The sequence below is a fragment of the Sitophilus oryzae genome, unplaced genomic scaffold (assembly GCF_002938485.1).
Source record: "Sitophilus oryzae breed Bouriz unplaced genomic scaffold, Soryzae_2.0 scaffold_979_pilon_pilon, whole genome shotgun sequence".
Taxonomy (NCBI): domain Eukaryota; kingdom Metazoa; phylum Arthropoda; class Insecta; order Coleoptera; family Curculionidae; genus Sitophilus; species Sitophilus oryzae.
In genome coordinates this window covers 214,829-238,718 of record NW_022147615.1, presented here as the reverse complement: position 1 = coordinate 238,718, position 23,890 = coordinate 214,829, and the positions used below count along the sequence as shown (strand labels likewise).

General features: G+C 33.7%; 2 protein-coding genes across 5 annotated transcripts in view; one reads left to right on the top strand and one right to left on the bottom strand.

Moving 5' to 3' along the window:
- The window catches only part of LOC115891190 (homeobox protein araucan-like), a 117,650-nt gene extending 96,032 nt beyond the window's left edge, over positions 1-21,618 (top strand). For all 4 annotated transcript variants that reach the window (XM_030911595.1, XM_030911594.1, XM_030911596.1 and 1 more), the window contains 6 exons: positions 8,163-8,322; positions 8,461-8,614; positions 14,621-14,918; positions 15,438-15,755; positions 17,507-17,569; positions 20,598-21,618. In XM_030911595.1, coding sequence (XP_030767455.1) covers positions 8,163-8,322; positions 8,461-8,614; positions 14,621-14,918; positions 15,438-15,755; positions 17,507-17,546 — 970 coding nt within the window. In that variant the 3' untranslated portion in view covers positions 17,547-17,569; positions 20,598-21,618. The remainder of the gene's footprint in view (positions 1-8,162; positions 8,323-8,460; positions 8,615-14,620; positions 14,919-15,437; positions 15,756-17,506; positions 17,570-20,597) is intronic.
- LOC115891191 (ankyrin repeat domain-containing protein SOWAHB) overlaps positions 1-23,890 on the bottom strand; it is a 329,208-nt gene that overhangs the window by 234,481 nt on the left and 70,837 nt on the right. The window contains exon 2 of the mRNA XM_030911602.1: positions 14,965-15,018. Within this exon, the coding sequence (XP_030767462.1) occupies positions 14,965-14,983 (19 nt within the window). The 5' untranslated portion in view covers positions 14,984-15,018. The remainder of the gene's footprint in view (positions 1-14,964; positions 15,019-23,890) is intronic.

The following is a 23,890-nucleotide window of genomic DNA, read 5'->3' as shown; positions in this document are numbered from 1 at the left end:
GAAGGACGGTTTCTACATTCGGATTGCTTTGATCATTGACGGAAGGCGTTTTTTAACGAATAAATAAATATACAGGGTGTAAAAAAACAGTGTACCAAACTTCAATTGATGATTCTACAGACAAAAGTAAAACTAAAATTTCCTATTGACTTATAATATTATGCTCTAATATGCTTCCTGATGAGGAAGTACCTATGTTGTAATATGTGAATTTTTACGAAAATTGGTGAACTTTTTTTTTAAATATGATGACACAGGAAAAAACTAAAACTTATGAAACATTGTTGGAATTTTATAAAATTGTTGATAAAAATGCTATATTGATTCTGTAAGAAAAAGAAAATAAACAATTTGCGAGGTGCATTCCGAAAGAGACTTAAAAAGCACGTAAATCAAAGCGTCCAGGTGAACATTTCTTTGTATTTTTCTTCGATATTAAGGGTTTAACCATCTTTAAAAGTTCATTAAAACATGTGTCATCCATTCTGAGGTGGTTTTTAAGGCCATCTGCAGTTGCATTGTCCATCTTACTATATACATCCATACTTTCATACTTGTCCATCTTCTTCTTCTTCTTCTTCTTCCTTCTTCATACTAGGCAAATCGCCTGTTTGGTTTCGTCGTCTCTACCGGTCAGACTGACAAGTTGTCGCTCCATCGTTTTCGTGGACGTCCTAAGCTTCTGCGACCTAGCGGTGATTTGTCGCGTGCAACTCTCACTATCCTTCTGTTGTCCATTCTGCTGATATACTCGTTCCATTCTTCCTTTCTGCTGAGTACCCACTCATTTACATTTTCCACCTTGCACGCTCTTCTTATGCTTTCATTTCTCTCTCTGTCCAGAAGCGTCTTTCCAGCTATTCTGCGTAGTACTCTCATTTCAGTTGTTTCTAGTAGTTATTTAGTTTTCGCTGTATCAGGTCGAGTTTCTGCAGTGTATGTCATTATTGGTCGTACCGTTGCCTTGTAAATTCTCGCTTTAGTCTCCACCTCAATGTTTTTTATTTCGCCATATTGTATCATTCAGGCATCCTGCTATTCTGGTTGCCTTCGTTGTCCGTTCTCGCACCTCCGCTTCTACATCACCATATCCTGAGATTTCTATGCCTAGATATTTAAACTTCATCTCTTGCTGAATAACATTGCCCTCGACTTCCAGTTTGCATCTTAGTGGTACTTTTGATGTCGTCATGCATTTAGTTTTCTGGGTCGATATTATCATATTAAGTGATTTGGCAGTGCAATTAAATCGATGTAATAAGCGCTGTAGATCGTTCTCATTTTCAGCTACCAATACGGCGTCATCGGCATAGCATAGAATAGTAATTTCCTGGTCGCCCATACTGTATCCCTTCAGTTGTCATCCCTAGTCCATCTTACTCCATCAAAATCATGTGTACTTCCCCGGGAGATCACAACAATGCTATAAAAATCGGAGAAGAACTATTGGAATATGTAGTGGAATTCAATTACTTACGGCAGTTTGATTTTGGAAAATGCCAATATCGACTCTGAAATTCAGCACAGGATTAGCAGCGCCTCAAGAGCATTCTGGAAATTAAACTTCAAAAGACTGAATCTTTTATCAAATCTTCGAAAATAACGAAAACCAACACTGAAGCAGAAGAGAAAAACAAGCCAAATCAATCCAAAAAAAGAAAAAAACTCTTCGTCGCGGTCAAAACGGCGAAAGGAGCGTCGAAGAGACGTTTTATGGTGTCGAACTCGACACCGGAGTCACCAAAAATAAGAGAATAAGAAGAGAACGAACCCTGGCCGAGAGATAAGATCGGATTTCGGAGTGGATAGAAGGAGAATGAACAATGGACCAGCTAATAATTGAGCAAATAACGCATAATATCGACGTAGACGGCGGTAAATATCCCAGACACCTCGTCGATGAATAAAAAATGAGCCAGAGCTAATAAATATTTAAGCCATCTTGCTCGTATTATTGGCTGAGTATGTGAAAACCTGCGAGAAGTTCGGAGTTTTTTGGTTTGGATTGGTTTTGGCAGTTCCATAGGATTAATTGGATGAGATTTTACTGTTCACCGTAAATCACTAGTGATTTACGGTGATTTTGTTAAAATATACGAATATTCTCGTTAATTTTTGGTTCGAAACAAATATGACAAAGTCCTCCAATGAAAATGCGAGTTGCTTGACTCTACTAATTCTAATTCTGAGCTAGCAATGAGCTAGATGCTTTACCTAGACCGTTATTCAGAAGCTACAAACCTATCGATGAAATGTACATGAAAATTTACTTCGTAGTACACAACCAGAGAATATTGGTACACAAGTGGATCAAGTTTATTATAATGATTTTCTTAGCTCCAAATCAAATGTTTTTTGGTGTTTGCGCGATCGTGCGATCCTTACCACTTTTCATCTCGCTAGCTCGTCTATCTCGCCTTGAATTTTTACTTTAAAAAATCCGATTAAGATCAAAACATATCTTGATTTTTTTCCACCCTGATCGAAACCAATAAGATTGATTCCACCGTCCAAACCAACACTAAAATGATTCACCCCATCCCAATAAAATTATTCACACACGCTCTCACATCTAAACAGACTCTATACTCTATTTCAACCCCTGTCTCTCGTTTATTAACTCTCTTAGAGCCTTTTCTCGCCCTTGAACAGAAGGAAAAAACTCACCCCCCGAGCCGACTGAGAATAAGCTCCCGATAAATCTTCCCCGACTATTCACACCCCCGATCGGCTGGAAAACACCCGAGTCAATTAAACTATCAATCTACCCTTATAAAGTACTTAAACGTTTTCCACAGAGAGAATAGGGGTAGTGTGGGGGGGGGATGAAAATCTGAAATGTGTCCGCCTCCCGTGCTCGGGAAAAAGCACCAAGTCAGCAGCTGGAACGTTTTGGGGGGTGCGTGTAGGGGGTTGGAGTGTTGATGTGGGGGATGGAGAGCCTACCGAGAGCGGTCGTATGTGTGGAGAAAATCGTGGAAAATTCGATTTTCGTCGAGTTTTTCTCTCGGGGCTCGGTGGTGGTTTTATTAGGTCGGTATAGGACAGGATCGCACTGGGTACATCAACTATTTTTTTATATAATGGAAAATAAATTTCTTGCAGTTTTTAGGTATATAATAAAATTATATAAGAGTTTCTTGGCCTTGAACTGCTAATATAGAAATTAATTCCACGCTGTGTTCATCATAATGTGGATCAACCTGCTCTCACTACCGGTTTCGGGGCCCTACCCCATCATCAGGTGAGCTTGGGTATTTCCACAAAACGATGAGCACAGCGCAGAGTATATAAATACGACTTGTCGTAAAGTAGCGGTAAGATATTAAGTCCCGCATCGCCAGATAGCGGCCTGCATGCAAATCTCTATTTTTTTATTATACAGAGGGTCCCAAATAAATAAAAAAATATCAAAATTGTATTTTTTTAAAAGGAATTCTCTTTATATTATTACATTTTTAGTTTTCACAATTAAAATAATGGCAAAATTTTAATAATAAAGCGCTCTTCTCTTAATAATAAATCTTTCCATTCTTGAGATATGATGAGATTCTTGATATATCTTTACGATTTTATGACAATACAGTAACAATATAAATTATTCATTTTTTTAGGTGTATATAAGTTTTTAAGACCAAATAGTGTAATGAAGTTTTTCTATTTACTAAATTTTGTCTTGTAATAATAAAAATAATACTACCTTATACAGGGTGTCTAAAATTTATTTTAAAAAATTATTTGTTTTAAACGGCAATAATTTGCTTAATTGAAATAGAACACCCTGTATAATCTACGAGGGTCATATGGACAATTTAATTGTCTATCAAATTGTTTTATACCATTTTTTACCTAACTCTTCAATTTTTCCTAGAAAATGCATTTTCTTATAATTTAGACCTCATTTATCAATATACCCATGGAATATTGACATTTTAGATTACGATATAATATTAGTGCCAGATACTAATATTGTCGATATAGTTTGCTTTTTTCATTAAAAAAATAAAAAAAACTGTTTAGATATTGGTAAAAGGGTACCAATTAATATGATCCCAGTATTCTAACTACACTAATTGACTGTTTGCCTTGATTAATAATTGCTCCAAATTCTAAAAAAAAATGAATTTTGTATGTGTATTAGACAGTGTGGTAAAAATTAATCTTTATAAGTTTTATTAAATTTTTTGACGAATGCTTATTTATAACAACAGAGACGTTCAGATAAGTTAACTTGTTATAATGTTGATTTCTGATTCAAATCCACATTTATTTAGAATAATTTATTAACTAACACAATTAAATATGTAATTAATTAATATTTGGGCGGAAATAACGGTGGTATATTTATATGATACTAGCGTGTACCAGCAACTTCGTTCGCGTCGAATTAATCATTTGTAATGGTGATGATAAAGCAAAGCAAGAAGAAACTTGACCGTTTTTTAAATAAAAAATATTGTAATATTTGAGGGGTGGTTTCACCCTCTTGGAACTGGAATTTCGAAAAATCCCTTCTTATCGAACCTCTACACCCTAGAATCAACCTGTGTGCCAAAATTGAGCTTCTTACGTTGAGTGGTTTGAGCAGGATCGTGATTAATCAGTATGTCAGTCACTTAAGGATTTTATGTATTAGTATAGATACTCTTTTACAAAGATTTAAATAGATTTCTTTTTGTAAACAAATGGACTAGTAATATTATTGGTTAAAGCACCTGTATATTTTGTATATTTGGTTGCCTGTGTATTTTGTATCCTGTATATTTTGTATATTTGCTAAAAAATATCTAAAATGTCAATTATTTTATTGTGATCATACTAATGTAATCAAAATCCTCCTCAAAATACTAATGTAATCTAGGACACCTTCGAAATAGAAAAAATAAACCAAAATCCTGGAAAATCCGGTCCTGTAACGTTCTCGCCGCCTTTTCGCTGTCTGGCAGGATCGGAGTGAGGGAAGTAGAGCAAGGGGGGATATAGAGACTTGGAGCTAGAGCGCCTCTCCAAAAAAGTAGCGCAGGGCTTAATAGGGGTGAAACCACTCGAAGCGTAATCAAATCCCAGCTTGCGGAAAACCAGGGGGCGCGATACGTCCGCTTCCTCTTTATTTTCGACCCCCCGTCGGTTCCCCTTTCGCCCCCTCGATCGCCGCGCTGTATCCCCCCCTGTTTGGAGTGTAACGAAATAATTGACTTAACGAATGATAAATCTCTTCAGGCTTTTATTTATTTTGGGGATTGTTCCGAAAAAAAATGTATGGGCTTTTAATTCTTGTTAACTTTTTGTATTAAAATGGTATCTACTGCCTGACTTCGTATACAGGATGGTCAGAACTCTGTTCCGAAAACTTCGGCAGTATATTTTACAGATAAAAATAAGTAAAAAAGTTCGTATAAATTTATGTCCTAGAATGTTTACTTTCGGAGATACAGGGTGTGGAAGTTTTATTTTTATTTCGATTTTTTCCAAATAATTTCTGAAGTAAATAAGTCAATATTTGGATGAAAATTGTTGTCGGGAGTTTTTTGACATGAGAAATTTGATTTTGATGTCAATATGACTCTTACTAGTAGAGGGCGCCACCTACATATTTTTTAACTCGTTTGGAGAATAATAACTTTTCGTGCGTACCTGTATAAAACTACTGAGTAAATAATATACATTTACGGCGTTTTGTACGTAAAAAATTGAAATGTTTTTGTGCCAAAAGTTCAACAGAAACTGTTTTATCATAATTTTTTGAAGAAAAATTTATGAATAATTTAAAAAAATAAAAATTTCCCAAATTTCTCATGACACACTCATTTCTCATACTGCTTGGCAGTGGATATCAATTTATACAAATGAGCCATAAACGTGCCTGACGTGAGCTGTCAATTGCGGAACTTGGCAGAGTAAAAAATATTTTTTTTTCACACGTCACAAAAGTATTAATTCTTGCGACGTGATTGACAATATAAAAAAGTCATTTTAACGCCTAGGCATAAAAGTGAAGCACTTTTACGCCTAAATGTCAAATTCAACGAGCGTAACCATAGTTTGTCGATATACAATTACATACAAGTTTTATTTTTTATATTATTTGGAACGTTTGAAATTGTTTAAAAAATTATTTATGGTGTTTGAAAAAAATAGCATGTTCTATTACACAGAAAGTGTCATTTTTACTCCTAATAAAACAATATAGTATTCTGAATTAATTTTTCGAAAATGCCGAAATGTTCCAAATCTGCTGTAGAGCATAATTTATGTAACAGTCAAATAAATGAGTTAGTAAAGTAAATATTTGAAGTTAACGTCACCTTTTTGCTGCCCGGGCTAATCTGGACGGGGCCTACTTTGTTTACGCGGAATTCGAACCGCGGTCCAAAGGCAAGTGTCTAAATAGACTCTTACTCACGAGATATCCGATCTCATCCGGCCTCGAACCGGCGTGAATGAGCAGTGTGTGTCAATAGATTTTACACTTTTGCCTTGGACAACAGCACGATACAGAGTTTCGAACCGATCACCCGTCCATCCACTAGTATCGCCTTACGTCGCTTAACTTCGGTGTACTAATGGAAATTATATAATAATATCATAATAGTCCATAATAAACACGAAAATCTATCGACAATTTTTTTTTCATAAATCCTACATAATTCGCAAAATTTTCATCATTCCAAAAAACACTTCTTCTGAATTTACGGTAGAAATCTCGCTCCGAGCAAAAGTCGCTCCTAACCCCGAACGGCTCCAAGACAAAATGGCCGATTCCGGCGCTTATCGATCGATCGCAAGGGTGGGGATACTGGGGGGACGTTGGAGGTGAAAAGGGGGAAAAGCGCCACGACGCCGCAGGTGAACGGCGCGCCGTCTGCCGCCGTGCCGTTGCACCATTATTTCCTACTTTTGCGGTGGATGGTCGATAAAATCACTTTTAGATTTATGCCAGCTGTTTTTTTTTCGCTTTTCCCTTTTTTCGGGATGGCTTTCTCTTGGTTGCGTGTTGTTTTTCCAGAAAACCTTACGAAATATAAGAGGGAAAGGTCATATTTACGTAGTTAGTTAACTTCACTTTTGTTTTCCTAAGATTTAAGTACCGTTCCTAAGCGTTAGATTAAATTATGAGTTTCAAAAGTAGTTTATACGAGAATTTCATTGATTCATCCAGGTTTATTTATTTTTGGTTTGTACAGGGTGTCCCACTAAGAATAGCTCTCGGCTGTATCTCGGAAAGTATTAGCCGTAGGGCCTGCGGAAAAAAATACCGTATGATCGAGAAAAAACGGCGTCAGCGATGGCTATGGAATGAAGATCGCTGTCATTTTATATGTAAATTTATATGAGAAATGTCATCGATGTTCATTTTCCAGCCAACTGGACGCCGTTTTTTTTCGATCATACGGTATTTATAACTAAAGAGGCTATGAGAAATTGCTGGAAATTGTTTTCAAGTTTGTAGAACGGCTGCTAGAGAGCGGAACTGCTATAAAAAAATAAGGAATAGAAATTTTTACACAATTTTGCCCACATAACGGGTACTCTAAATAATAGCTTCATAATTTTCAGTAAATTTTGAATATTTTTTGTTGGAATGATTTTATGTTAAATGTTTTTATGTTTAAATGTTAATAACTCCGGACTGGAAGATCGAAATCCAACAAATGAGAGCTCGTTTAAAAGAGCGTTTCTTACTCTTTATTATAGCATATAAACAATAAAAATAAGCTTTTGAACGTAGACGCTAGGGGGAGCTGTCTTACAATTTAGCAAATATTAAGCGTTTTTTTCAAAAAAAAAATACTTACCATAGTATATGTAATTTTAGCTGATACTAAAGAGAAATAAAAGCTTAAAAATTCAGTGAAACCCGTATCTTGATATCTTTTTTCAAACCAAAGTTTTAAGCAAAATTATAATACATACGAAAAAATAAGCCCTTAATTACCTTATTTTTATAACAGAGTTACAGTAGCCCTTATGATTATGACTATTCAAATAAAAAATATCAAATTATTATTATATCAACATTTCGATAGTCTCAGAGACGTTTTTTTTTATCTTTTGATTGCTTTTCTAAATATGGATTGTTCAAAAAAGAAAAAACGCTGCTAATATTATCAAAATGTTGATGAAATAACACTTAGTTATCGTAATTTTCAAATTTGTTTCAGATACAGTGCAGGGTACGACTTGGCAGCGAGAAGGAAAAACGCCACGCGAGAATCGACGGCCACACTGAAAGCGTGGCTGAACGAACACAAAAAGAACCCCTACCCCACGAAGGGAGAGAAAATCATGCTGGCTATCATCACCAAAATGACCCTAACACAAGTAAGTCAGAAAACCATGGTCAGAAAAAATTCTGCATTACCAAAATTGAATTTGTCTTCTCGTACTTCACATGATAGCTAACTAACTCAACTAAAAGACTATTTAGCATGATTTTCTGATGATTTGTGATGTGTCCAGGTATCGACGTGGTTCGCCAACGCTCGACGACGCCTGAAAAAAGAGAACAAGATGACCTGGGAGCCGAAAAATAAAACCGACGATGACGATGACGCCCTGGTCTCGGACAGCGACGACAAGGACAAGGATGACGACGAGAAACGAGACGAAACAGGTAAGGATAGCGGCGGAGGGGAGGAAAGGGAGATCGAGGTGTCCCGCGGACAGACCAGATTTAGTGCCGTGTGAGTGATTGTTATTTTAATTCGATCGTGAATGTTCGTATATGCTCGTTTTGTTGTGTCTTTGTTTTTATCAACTTTTAAGAAATATCTTCCGTAAGGTATAGTAATAGTATACAGGGTGATCCGAATTGTATTCCGGAAACTTCAGCAGCATATTCTGTAGATAAAAATAAATAGGTATGTCCTGAAATTCTTAGGTTCAAAAAAAATTTCTACACCCTGTATCTCCAAAATTATGCATTTTAGGACATACATTTATACGAACTTTTTTACTTATTCTGCAGAAGATGCTGCCGAAGTTTCCGGAATACAGTTCGAACCACCCTGTATTATAAATGGGTATTAGCGTTACGTAAAATATCCTTAAAAAAATACAGAAAAATATTTTCCGTATTTTTTTTATTAAAATATTTTTTTTCTAAATGAAGGGAAACAAGCCAGATATATTTCCACACCCTTCATCGTTCCATTACCTCCCCATATCCATATCTCTCTCCACATTCTCCATACGGACTGAACGCATTGATACGCACACACGCGCAACCCCCGCGATCGCGAGCAAAAGATCGCCGCACAATGAAGCCCTAAAAGCCCTAGGGCTGCGTTTAAGGGCCGTTCTCTACGACTTTATAATTGAATAAAGACCCTCGGCTCTCCTGAAGTAATTAAGGGTTATACAGTGAGGGAAAGAGGTCTTTATTTAAAGCTGTTTAACGGGGGTATACGGCTATACGCAATAAAACCTTATAGGCCGGGAGATAGCAGAATTATTTTGATCGTATTAAACACCACACTTTGTTTTACGAATCGGGGAAGGTTTTGACAGACGATGACAGAAAAAAGGCAGGTGACGTCCATAACAATCCATTTATTTCACTAAAAAGGTTTCTAATATTTTTTAACTTAACTCTGGATGAATTTATACATATATAAATCCGTCATGCGTCGTTTCTTTTGTTTTAGCAAGTCTTATTGTCGTTTTAACCGAAAAAATGACAAATCACCTTTAATATGATTGGAGTGACGAAACCACGCCTAAGCCCACGGCCAGACAGAAAGCGTTTTTTGCGTTTTTAGCGTAAAGCGTCTTTAGCGACTAAAACAAAATAACAGGATTATATAGGGTGGCCACACCAAAAGCGTGTAGCGTTCGGCGTGTCTCGCAAAAAACGCAAATAAAAACAAATCAGTTTGTTTTCTGTAGCGTCTTTAGCGTTTTCTAAGATGAGACCCCGTCATAGGCGGATGTTATATTTAAGAATACCATAGAAATAAATTAAATAGTATGCATTTTTTTTTTCATTTTAGGGTATTATCTAAAAATATTTGTATAAAGAAAATCTACTGTTTAGGAAGATTCTATTAAATTCAAAAATTTGAAGGAAATGTTTGAAAAAGTGTAGTTTGAAATGTTGAAAAAGTAATAAATTAAAGGAATATTTTCTTACGCGTAAAAAGTAGTTTTTACGTGTAACAAATAGTTTTTACACGTAAAAATATTTTTTTTGGTAAAAAGTTTTTACCAGAAACAATAAGTTTTTGACGCGTAAAAATTAGTTTTTACGTGTAACAAATAGTTTTTAAACGTAAAAATATTTTTTTGCGTAACAAAAGTTTTTTACCAGAAACAATAAGTTTTTGACGCGTAAAAAATAATTTTTACGTGTAACTAATAGTCTTTTACACATAATAAACATTTTTTTGGTAAAAAGTTTTTACCAGAAACAATAAGTTTTTGACGCGTAAAAATTAGTTTTTACGTGTAACAAATAGTTTTTTACACGTAAAAATTTTTTTTTGCGTAAGAAAGGTTCTCAACCAGAAACAAAAGTTTCTGACGAGTAAAAAAGAGTTTTTATGTGTAACAAATAGATTATTACACGTAACAAATAATCTTATACACGTAAAAAATAGTTTCCTAGCAGTAACAAATAGTTTTATACGCGTAAAAACAGTTTTCTACCAGTAAAAACTGTTTTATACGCGTAAAAATAGTTTTTACGTGTAAAAAATGTTTTTTACCCGTAATAATTAGGTTCACTTTTACAAAATTTGTATTAAAATATCAATATTTTTTATGAACACGTGGACTGCTCACAAATACACGTCGCGTCACTACGTATTTCTAAGCCCTTAACACGGTTTCGTTACAACGAGCTCGTGTGTCAGGGCCGTCTCACTAGCTCGTATGTCACAGCCTTGAATTTTTACTCCCAGCGCGCGTAAAGAAGTTTCACTCCAAAATGTTTCATAAATCATATCCTAAAATTGCATTAGCAAATAGAAATATTTACTATTCTATTATATAATTATAATTATTTATTATATTATATTATAATTATAACAAGTACTAACCACAACACTACAACATAAAAAAAACTATACACATATAAACTGAAACTCGTAAAATAAATGAGAAATAATAATTATTATTTTTACACACAACACTGGCACTAGCAGTAGATTGTGTTTGTCTCCGAATATAAGCCCCGGCCCGTCCACAATTCAATCCCCGCATCTTTTATCTTTGTCTCTTCAATGCTAACGGCGCCGATCTCGCCTATCTCTTTCTCACAGGATTGATTGTTGGACGGGCCGGGAATCCAAGCTTGCGACGTTACTAATTGACATTATTGATAGAAACTGCAGACCTGCCTCGTCTTTTGCGTGTTTTTAATGGACACAAATCGAAAAAAGCGCTTAAAACGGTAAAATCGCAAAAAACGCTTGAGACGCAAAAAGCGCAAAACGCTATAAACGCTTTCTGTGTGGCCGTGGGCTAAGGCTTAGCCCGATCCTGTCGTGTTAAGCCACACCCAAAATTCCAAACACACGTGCTTTGATTAAGGCTTGATTAAGGTTTGCAGAGCTTCAGCATTTGCCATAAAATAGCGAGCAATTTGTTACAAAACCATATAAATTATATATCACTGTAATCACAAAACTTCAATCTATTTCCGTATTGTAACGGAATTTTAAATGATGTCTTTATTTTCCAGAAAATTTAGTCCAAACATAAGGAATATTTTGTTGATGTTTGGCAATCAAAATCTTAAAAATAAAAAAGTTGTCTAAAAATGTGCTACAATACGGATATAGTATAATCCTTTATCTTTAATTTCCTTGTTCATTTGTGTAAAAATACCTAGCCTGTTTTACATAAGATTTTTGAAACTTCAAATTAAAATTTTCTCAAATTGAAGGTTTATTATTTGTATTAAATTATGTCAAATAACCAGCGTTCTGGAAAATGATAAACATTTGTAAAATTGCTTTTGCATTTGGTTTTGTATTATTACGTGTGTTGTGTTAAATGGAGGCAAAATCGGGGGAAAAGACTCCTTCCTACTCTCTGGGTCTACACTGTATTTTCCCTCTTCAACAGTCCACACCACACCAAGCCACCTTAAAGTTTGTATACTATCTCGTATATGATACTCAAAACATAAGTACCTATAAAATAAAGATAGAGGAAAGGTAAATAATAATAGATTTTAGTACTGCAGAGAAATACTGAATGAGAGAGAAATACTGAGAAGGGGTAAAATAAATAAATAAAATTATTTTTTCGAAATTTTGGAGAAACGGTAGTAAGGACTAGGAAAAAAAAGTTCAAATAAAATTTGTAGAGCGTTCAATTTTACATAAAAATCATCTCTATACGTTTTCTGCTCAAATCAAAATTAACTGACATAGGGTGGCTAGTACCTAGGGGACAACTTTTATTGAAACACTAGCGTGTACCAGCGACTTCATTCGCGTAGAATTAATCATTTGTAATGGTGATGATAAAGCAAAGCAAGAATTTCCATTAACATACAAACTGGATAACATTTTCTCACATTTATGTGAGCATGAAAAAAAAAACAATATGGCGATATTATTATATAACTTGGTAATATTTGAGGGGTAGCTTCGTCTCGTTGGAATTTGACTTTCGAAAAATCCACTTGCCAAAAATAAGTTTTTTATGTCAAGCAGTTTAAGCAGAATCGTGGTTAAGAAATTACCCAACTTTTTGGAACACCCTATATGATTTTTTAAAAAATTTCAAAATATGTAAAAAAACCAAATAAATTATACTTTTCCAAGCGTTTTCCCGAAAGACTAACCGTTTTTTAAATAACAAATATTGTAATATTAAAGGGGCGTTTTCACCCTCTTGGAATTTGAGATTCGAGAAACCCCTCCTTATCGAACCAATACACCCCACAGTCAATCCGTTTGCCAAAAATCAGCTTTAAACGTCAAGCAGTTTAAGCAGAATCGTGATTACTCAATGGTCATATTTTATGAAAAACCCTGTATAAATTTATAAAAAATCTTAAAATGTGTAAAACAACAAAATAAATATATGTACATGTTTAAGAGTTTTTCTGAAAAACTCACCGGTTTTTAAATAAAAAATATTTTAATATTTGAGGGATAGTTTCACCCCCTTAGAATTCGATTTTCGAAAAATCCCTTCTTATCGAACTTCTACACCCTTTTTACGTCAAGCGCTTTAAGCAGGTTCGTGATTAATCAATGACCAGATTTTTCGAAACACCCTGTATACATTTTTAAAAAATCTTAAAATATGTAAAAAAACAAAATAAAATATACGCGTTTAAGCGATTTTTCGGAAACTTGACCGTTTTTTAAATAAAAAATATTGTAATATTTGAGGGGTGGTTTCACCCTCTTGGGACTGGAATTTCGAAAAATCCCTTCTTATCGAACCTCTACACCCTAGAATCAACCTGTATGCCAAAATTGAGCTTCTTACGTTGAGTGGTTTGAGCAGGATCGTGATTAACCAGTATCTCAGTCACTTAAGGATTTTATATATTAGTATAGATATTATTTTTCTCAAAGTCCTTGCCGTTTCTCTGAAATTAGGAAAAAAAAAAACACTTTATTTATACTTTTCACCCCTTCTAGGGGTGAATTTAAAAAAATCTTAATTGAAATTTGTAATTTGCCAAACAAACTGAAAAAAGTTAAATATATGAATTTTTCAGCAACTTATATTTTTTTTTAAATTTCTCTATCATCCTCTAGCTTCTAGCCACCCTATCTCGGTTAATTTTGATCTGAGCAAAAAAAGTATACAGATCATTTCTATGTAAAATTTAGCCCTCTTCAACTTTTATTTGAACTTTTTTTTCTAGTTCTCACCGTTTCTCCGAAATTTCAAAAAAAGAATTTTATTTATTTATTTATTTCACCCCTTATTCTCTTTCACAGTTCGTTTTTAGATCTTTCAAAGTAACTTCAACGTAACAAAAATTCAAGTTTGCACCAAAACTTCGAATTTAAAGGCCTATTTTCTTCGACTATAAAAAAAATATCTAAAGAGATACTATTTTTGTACAGACTTTTACTAAAGAATTTGTCTGTCTTCCCTAAAGAAAGCAAATCTCTCTATCTCCCGGTCTATATCTAATCCCGACGGAAAATACGCATCGCTTTGAGTGCGAATGTGATTATTTCGAGTCCGTAGGGGGTGGCATAAAGAGGGGAATGAAAGGAGAGTGGGGGGAGGAGGAGGGAGACTCGTCGGTGTCAAAATGAAAATGATATTTTATTAAAGGGTCGTAAAGTCGGTCGGGGGAGAAGTTTTGGAGGTGGGGGAAGCTTTTTGAGGGCATAGGCGTGAAGGACGTGCGTTAATAGGGGTCAATTATTTTTATAGATATTAATTTTGTGGTCCTGGCAGAAGAGTCCATTTCACCAGTCCGAAAAAGTGGCAAAATAAGCGTTCAGCGTTTAACGTTTTATGTAAAATTGGCTAGGTATTTTTACACAAATGAAGAAAGAAAAAACATTCCTGATGTTTGGACTAAATTTTCTCTAAAATTAAGACATCATTTAAAATTCCGTGACAATACGGAAATAGATTGAAGTTTTGTGATTACAGTTTCACATTGTTTACGTTGAGTCTTTTTCCACAGACATTCATGGAAGAATAAAATCAGAACGACCAAACAAAGACCTGGATGACGACGATATGACCGACGAAGATCGGAAAGACGACATCTTAGGCAACAACATGCACCACATCCTAGGCAATGGGTATGCGTTGAAGTCGGAACTGAAGAGTACCGACTGCGGAGTACCACTACCACCTTCCAAACCGAAAATCTGGTCACTTGCCGACACGGCAGCTTGTAAAACACCTCCACCGCCACCCCCTTCACAAGGTGGTCAATGGTTGGGGAGTTCCAATGGGTTTGCACTACCCAGTTCAAGGTAAATCATTAAAAAAATAAAATTAGCTTAAAAATAATGTCCATACCTGTTTGTAGCGGGTTCATTTCTTCAAGAGAATTCTGGTGTTTTAAGGGAAAACCTACAAAATAAAAAAAAATGAAAAAGGCTGTTTAATAGAATCTAATATAAATAAATGTATTGTTCAGGCATTTGGAGATGTTTATTTTAATAACATTTTAATATCCCACCATAGAATTTTTTATAATTTAGAATGAGTGGGAGGGGGGTTAATCACTTCGACCTTACAGATCCATTGTGTCCCCCTTTCTTGAATCATAACTCATCATACAGTCCCAGGGCTTTGACAAAAGCCAGTATCTGGGACGGTTTTATAGAGGGTAGTTCTCCATCTCCCTCCATAACATGTGAAGTAATATACACAACATATATCCCACCATAACATGTGAAGTAATAAGTGAGACTCCTTAAAAATGTAGAATTCTTTTCAAGAAAATTAAAAAAGATAGATATTTATACGAGCATTTTTATCTCTTCCAGGTATACGAACGGAGGCTTTCTACCGAGTCACTGCCAACAGGGTTTCCCCGACGTCCAAACAGACACCCCACCTCAAACTCCCCCCAATATGAAGCTCCCCACGGTGACAGGGAACGTGGTTCCCGGCCAGGGAGGACCCTGTATAGGAGGGGGTTCGAACGGAGGCTATTCCCAAAACTCGGGGGCTTTTCTGGGGGGTTTTGGAAGGATTCACAGTCCGCAGAGGCCTCCCCAGCAAAATCAGGGGGGAGTGCAGATGAACCCGGGGGGTGGGAATGTAGTGGGAGATAATGCAGCCTTCAAACCTTTTTATAAAAGGTAACGGGTAATAATTTATTTAATAATTAAGGGATTTTTAGTTTATTACTGTATACAGGGCGAGTCTTAAATAAGTACACTATTTTTTTTATTTTTTGACACATAATATCTTGATAATATGACCACATAGATGGTAGATTTTAAATTTAGGGAAACGTAACATACAGAAAAAATCCAGTGGTTCTCAAAAGTAATATAACTCGGTAATTTTGGACTTATTTGAAAAACGGAAAATAGAAAATATGTTTCTTTTATCGAGATTTATTACCAGCTCAGTGATAATATGTGCTCTTATTTAATACTCACCCTGTATAATTATTGTTTATTATTGACATGGCAACAATGCTGTAAGGAATAATTTTGATAAAAAGTTACAGTAATTTTGTATAACTGCCGTTTTTTTTTATTAAGACACTGAACTGGCAAGCTATTTAAGCCATTATTTTACATTTTTTTTAATATTATACAGGGTGTTTCAAAACAAATGTGAAAAACTTTAGGGGGTAATTCCTTGTTCAAAATAAAGGGTAGTTTGCTTTATAAACTTTGGGTCAAAAGTCAACCATTAGGGAGATATCGCGGTACAAAGATGGCAGAAAAATAAAGTTTTTATTTTTTATCTTGAAAACGAAAAGAGATAGACTAATGAAATTTTATGGAAGCATTACTGTTATGAAAACACACTTTCAGGTAATTTTTTTACTTTTTTAAAATGAGTGGAAGGGGTTGAAATAAACTACCCCTATCATTGTTGTTAACGAAATTTAAAGAAAAATCTTATCAAACACATGCAAATGCTTTTATTTGGATAGTTTAGTTTGTTTAGAAACTTTTTACCTCTTGTGTTTTTTGATAAAACTCACCGATTGGAAATTAAAAAATAAAATGTAAAGCATTACATGTCAGGACAAAAACATTTTTAGATTAAGAATCTAGTGATAATAACGATAATAATAATCATCTAGATAATAACGTATTGCAGTAGAGTAATGTCAAAAAAAATAATATTAGGAACATCCTAAAAAGTAACAGCGGCCGACTAGATTTTTTCCTAAAAAAATTACAGCAGCCCACTAGATTCTTTATCAGAAAATGTTTTTTGTCCTGACATTTTATTTTTTAATTTCAAATCGGTGAGTTTTATAAAAAAAATACAAGAGATAAAAAAGTTTCTAAACAAACTAAACTATCCAAATTAATTTTTTTGCATGTGTTTGATAAGATTTTTCTTTAAATTTCGTTAACAAGAATGATAAGGGTAGTTTATTTCAACCCCTTCCACTCATTTTAAAAAAGTGAAAACATTACCAGAAAGTGTGTTTTCATAACAGTAATGCTTCCATAAAATTTTATTAGTCTATCTCTTTTCGTTTTCAAGATAAAAAATAAAAACATTATTTTTCCGCCATCTTTGTACCGCAATATCTCCATAATGGTTGACTTTTGACCCAACGTTTATGAAGCAAACTACCCTTTATTTTGAACAAGGAATCAACCCCTGAAGTTTTTCGCATTTGTTTGAAACACCCTGTATACCAAAATAGTTTTTATCTGTAAATATGAAAATTAAAGTAATTTATTTTAAAAAAAATGATTCAATTTTTGTTTAACAATTTTCTGGAATTTGACAGAAATAATGATATAAAAAAAACAATTCTCCATATATAAAATAGTGAAAAAGAAACTACTACATAGGTTTAGATTGTTGGAACACAGCTATTTTTACTTATTTTTTTTAATTTCTTTTATAGTTCACAAAGTATAAATGGAGGATTCGTATCGCCCGTCTGAGATGGACTCTATCTGATGTAAAGGTAGGTAAATGAATTTATTATTTATATTATTATCTCTAAACTATTCTATCCCCTATTTTTGAACCAATGAACACTGACACTCATGATCATAATGAAGTTTTAACGGTACCTATTCTCTTAAGTAGATTTAGTTTCTTCAGTAGTTTCAGTTGATCATTGTGAAGCATTCTCTGTAAGAGCTCTATAATTTAACTAGGGATGTTAAAAATAACAGTTATTCTAGATAGACCAACACCAACAGAAAAAGTATACCAAAGATCAAAAGAACTAAACATAAGACAAGATTACCTCTCCACAAAATCAAAAATAAAATAATAAAAACAACTATTGCTTTGAAAACTAACCAACAAATAGATAGAAAATCAGACAACAAAACAGCTAAGAGAACCCAAAAACAACTTTTATAAAAACTAACAACGGAAACTAACACAAAATACACAAAGTTACTATAAGTTTCTACATATTTTAATGCTAAAAAAAGTGTCGATAAATTCATCAAAATCAGAGACGTGCATATGGGTTATCACTGGAATATTTTTCCAAAAAAAATGCCAATTAAAAGTTATCTTTTGATATTTTGTCGAATTCGGCTTCCTTGATGAGATAAACGCAATTTTATTAGACAGAATTAAAAACATTAAAATAAAAACAAAATAATAAGTTATATATTTTACCTAATTTATTATTACTATTAGTTCAACCTGCAGCAATTTCAAATAAATGGAATTTAAGATAATTACAAAAAACTTAATTTTAAAAAGTTTAGCTTAGCTACAACCTAACCCTACCCATCTTTATAGGAACTTTTTTCATATTTTTTAAAACTATGCCATCGAAACCATCTGCCCAGGGAGATATTGTTAAAAAAAAGATGTAACCGACACCTGCCGTGAAGAAATTTGTCAACTTTATTCTATATCACTCTGAGGAAAATCTAGATCTGTTCCTCTATTCCTGTGGCTAATCGTTGCAAAATAAGTTACAGTATTGACGTAAAAGTACTTTCTTACTGAACCGAAGATATTATATTTCGTTTTTATCGCTCTGAGTACGGTTTGCTGTTCTATTCCCATGGTCCTACCCGTGTCTAAAACAGGTCGTGACATAATGCATTCCACCGAAACACCTAACTGACCAGATAAAGTCGAAATCCGGATCGGAAATTGTTTCTTTCTCTAATCTACGATCAGCAATTTGTGGCTGGAGCGTTGTTATTTGAAACCGATCACTAGCGACCTTCCCTCCCCTCCCTATAACTTTTTTCCAATTCAATTTTCTATTGTTCGGTAGTCAGGTAGTGGAAGCCGGTGTGATTTAGGACCGGCAAGTAATGAAACGTATTTCCAATAGTCCATAATTTTTTTTATATTTACATCTTTCGTTTTTTTTTTGACAGATTTAAGCTTCGTTCATAACCTCGCAATTAGTGGTTTCAATTACACTTTATAATTTTTAGTTTACGATTATTCACAATAGCCGTTAGTAAGAAGTTTTACTTCACACTGTGCACCCACTCTTTTTTTTTTCGTTAATATTATGAAATTCGACTGAAGACATTAGGTAAAATTAAATAAATTATCCACCCTTTCTTTAAAACCCTGTATCTTTTCTAATAATTGAGATAACAGAGTGAATAAAAAAGGAAAATGTTCGTAAATTACCAGGCTACAACTTGGTGTTACAAGATGTTTTGATTTGTCAGTTGCTCTTTGACTGATAGTCTAAAAAAATCTTCTTAGCTGCATATGACATAAAAATGTGCAGAATCAAGCTAAATTTCTGAAAAATATGAAAACTTAATGTAAATTTGACACTAATACAATATTTATAGGCGATATTCAAAGACACAAGTTTGAAAATAAACCTAGACCACAAAACTAATAAATATGACGGTTCTCCAAGCCCGATTTTTTTTCTCTACCTGACACTGACAAAATTCAAATTAACGAAAAAGGGATAGAACGTAAAAGACAAAAAGAAACGCACATAGTTTATCTTTCCGTCGATTCATTAGCTTGAAAGGTCGAAGAGGAGAAGAAACAAAAGAAATACTAGAGTACGCCCACGATATTTTCGAACTCTGAATGAAAGACGCTATCGCCACCTCGCAGACATTGACAAATGAAAGTAGATAGGGATCGGTGAATGGCTGAATGTAACGTCGTTACTCTCTATCCTTTACTCTCTTAGTTTAAGATAAGTCGGTTCGTCCTTGTCTTGTGCACCGTCTTTTCGATGTGTCGTTTATTTATTTTTTTTGTTTTTCTTCGGTTCGATTCGTGTTTTTTGGTCTCGTTCGGGTTAAAAGGCTTTCGAGAAGGTTTTGTAAGTACTGGCAGTACCATACTGGAAGGTTTTAGATATATTTTACTTATATTTGCCTGGTGTTGAGCCCAGAGGGGCTTAGGGCTTTTGTTTCTTTAAAAATGAAAAATAATTCTAAAAAACTCATTTTTTGAATAAAACGTTTACATGAATTTCTCTATCAATAAATTTCATAGACTTGGTCAACCGTGTTCCCGCAGGTTACTTAAATACCTATAAATTTTCTAAAAAAAATAAATTTAACACATTTTTTGAATACAACAAAATAATATTAACTAAACAGAATAAACGCAAATAAAAATTAATATGTAGCCAAGAGTCATAATTCAGGATTTATCTGGGGGGTACCCAGCAGTACATGGGGGGGGGCACCCCGGGCTCCCCTGTAGTTATGCCAATGCATGTATAAAATTGAATTAAGCGATAAAATCTGAAGTTTTAAAGGAAGGTATAAAACTGGACCTTAATAGAGAATACCGTAAAGACTTCATTATGATCATGAGTGTCTACAGCCTGTGTTGTAATATTTTTGCTTTATCCTTAATCCGTACATTGTAAATACTTAATATATAAATAGAATTTCTTACATCTTAAACCACTTACAAGATTAGAAGACTCTTAAATACTGTGAATTTAGTAACAATCACACTATGACAAATTAAATTTTGTTATAACTTTAATAACGTTTTTTTTCTTTTTACAGATGATCAAGCAATAAGGGACAAAGTGCAAAAAAAGAAACGAAAAACACACCGACGGAAACGAAAAAGAAGAAAATATAGAGTGCTGTAAATTTTGTATAAAAAAAAACGACGACAAAAATGAAAAAAGAACAAACTAACGCATTTTTAGTAATTTTATCTGTGATAACCGAACAAGAAACTTTGTTGACGCGACTACCGGCACTGGATACTGTTCTCCCCCCCCCCTCCACCCTGCCACTTCCACATACACAAACGTACTCCACGCCACTGCCAAGTTGCGTGGAAAAAAAAACAAGGAAAAATTATTAGAGTCTTATCGCTTGTTACCCTTTAAAGTTAACGTTCTATACGTTACAGTGCGATAGGTCTCTAATAGGGTATAGCACCTCATTTAACATAGGAAATAATATGAACCAGAAAAAGTATGTCATAAAAAAACTTAAAAAAATATTTTTTGGGCTTTAAAAAACAGAAAATATTTGTGTTTGTTCAAATCTCACCAACCACAGTATACTTAGGGATGTAATGTTCAAAGTACTATTGAATTCATTACAGGTTTTGTACCTAACGCACAATACATGTATATACAGAGGCTCTAAAAATACTTATTATGTCCACATAAAAAAACCGAAAGTGAAAAATATAACTGTGTGTGTTGGTTGCAAAATCCCCGACTTGTTTTTAATAATTGTTATTAACTTTTTTGTCTTTATAGCCAATTATTGTTAACAATATTGTATTTATATAGAAATGAGAACAATGTTTTACCATATCACATTGAACAAATTTTATTATTATTATTATTGTAAAAAGGAAGAGAAAAAAATTGAACTAACCGATTTTATTATTAATTATTATTATTATTTTGTAGGGTTCGGTTTGATACAGAATCGGATCCGCAAGTTAGTTGATGTACATTATTTTATCATCTGTTTTATTTTTGTAAATATTTAGATGTATAGTATTATATTATGATGATTGTCTTTAAAGAAATGAAAAAATTAAATAAATAACAAGATACCCCTTGTATTTCATTTATTTTCCTATGTATTTGTTCCACATTATACAGGGAACATCTTAAATCAGCAAATTTCGACATTTTTTTTGAACAAAAAAAAAGACTTTTAGAGAAATTAAAAAAAACTTTTTAGTGTCACGCAGCTTTGCAATGCTGCCACCTCCTCTGTTGTACACATGTACTTATTTTTTAATGAACACTTTAATGGTTATTTTATACTCTGTTTTTCTTTTCTCACCTAAGATTTCGACAATGACAGAAGGAAAGCAGTTGACGTCCATATCAATCTATTTATTTTACTAAAAAAAAGTTTCTAATATTTTTTATTAAAGTCATGCGTGGTCTCTTGTTGTTTTTAACCAGTTTTATTGATGGTTTATTTCAAAAATGACAGATCATATTTCAGTTTTATTGGTTTGACGGAACAATGAACGACAAACGGACGCCGATGCGTATGAACTCGCCTTTAGATTTTTGAGGCTTGTCAAAGTCTTGCCAAATTATAGGTTATAATTTTGTGTCAACTTATGTCAAATACCCTGCGTTTTGGAAGGTGATGCATTTTGATTCGTGTTATTACGTGTGTTTTGTATCTGTTGAAGTCAAGTAGAGGAAAGATCGAGCAGGAAGTCCTATACACCAATAAAGTTGCCATCAATAAAGTTTGTATACCATATCGTCATAGATAAGTGCATCTCGTATATGGTACAAGGATCGTACTAAACATACTAAAAACTGGAGTAGCTGTAAAATATCTACATCACAGGATAGGTAAATAATGGATTTTAGTACTGCAGAAAAATGTCAAAAGGTACTGGTTAAAAAAAATAAGACTAAAGTTAATTAATCAACCTTGAAGGCATAAAATTTGGTAAGTGTTATTATTAATAAAATAGTTTGTTTCATTTATTCTTGTGGAAAATTACAAATTTGTATTTGTACATAAGTTATATTGATAAATATAATAATAAATGCGGAAAGTTTCTTGAAGCTTGAAAGTAAGAAATAGTTCTTTTTTATATTTTTTTGGTATGGGGTGTTTTGTTCTTGTTTGTTTTGTATTAACACCATACCGTTTTTTTAAATAAAATAACTCGATTACATTTTTTCAGTTTTATACACTGTTTTTTTACAATATTTTGAAGTAATCTGTAGACTGTAGTCGAAATAGTAACCAACAAATATTCTGTAAAAAACATTCTATTAACAACAATCATATTTTTATAACAAAAAAAATAATGGGGGTTAATGTATAACTGATTGATCTCATCTAGTACTTTAAACAGATTCATTAAAAAAAAAATTAATTCAATAGAAGAGCCAATAACCTTTAAAATTTACATGGCATTTCCTATACCGGGTGTTGCATCGTCGAGTATCCCATGTAAATTTTAATGGGGTCAATTATTGGCTTCCCTAATTATTTTAGAGAATAATTCTATTTAGGTTTATTGAAGAGCACTAAAACCCGCATTCAAAAGAATAACTTTAGAGATTTTTGATTAGCCCGTTTACGAGTTATCGCCGATATCTTTTTAAATATTTCTCCTTTTTTATGGCCCTGTATTTACTGATGAACACCAGTCAAGGTAAAAGATAACTGTCAAATGAAGTTGTCATTTCAGAAATTTATCTATTTAGTGCTTTATTATTATTATTAAAGTTATTATACCTACATCGAAAATATTAGCCATGATTACACTACCGAAGAAAAAGTATTGATGATTAAATGGTATTATCAAGGAAATAGTTATCAAAAGGTGTCGGAAATGTTTGCTGCTCTGTATCTGAATAGACCGATGCCTGGAAAATCTACAATCTCAAGGAATATCCAGAGATTTGAGACCAAAGGTACCCTAATAAATAACTGCAGATGTGAAGCAAGACAGGCACAAAGAGAAGATGCAAGAAATGATACCGACTTGGAAGTTTTATTGTGCGTGGAAGAGAACGATTGAAAGATCAGAACAAGGAAACTTGAGGATGAAATAGGAATAGATCACACTACAGCGTTTCGAATTTTGAAACGACATAAATACCGTATGATCGAATAAAAACGGCGTCAACGATGGCTATGAAATGAAGATCGCTGTCATTTTATATGCAAAATTATATGGGAAATGTCATCGATCGTCATTTCCAAGCCAACTGGACGCCGTTTTTTTTCGATCATACGAAAACGGTACTATTCCTTCAAATATGAAAAGCACCCAGAGCTACGAGATGGGGACGAAATACGGCGGTAGGCGTTTTGTTTTGATATGATGGAAAGAG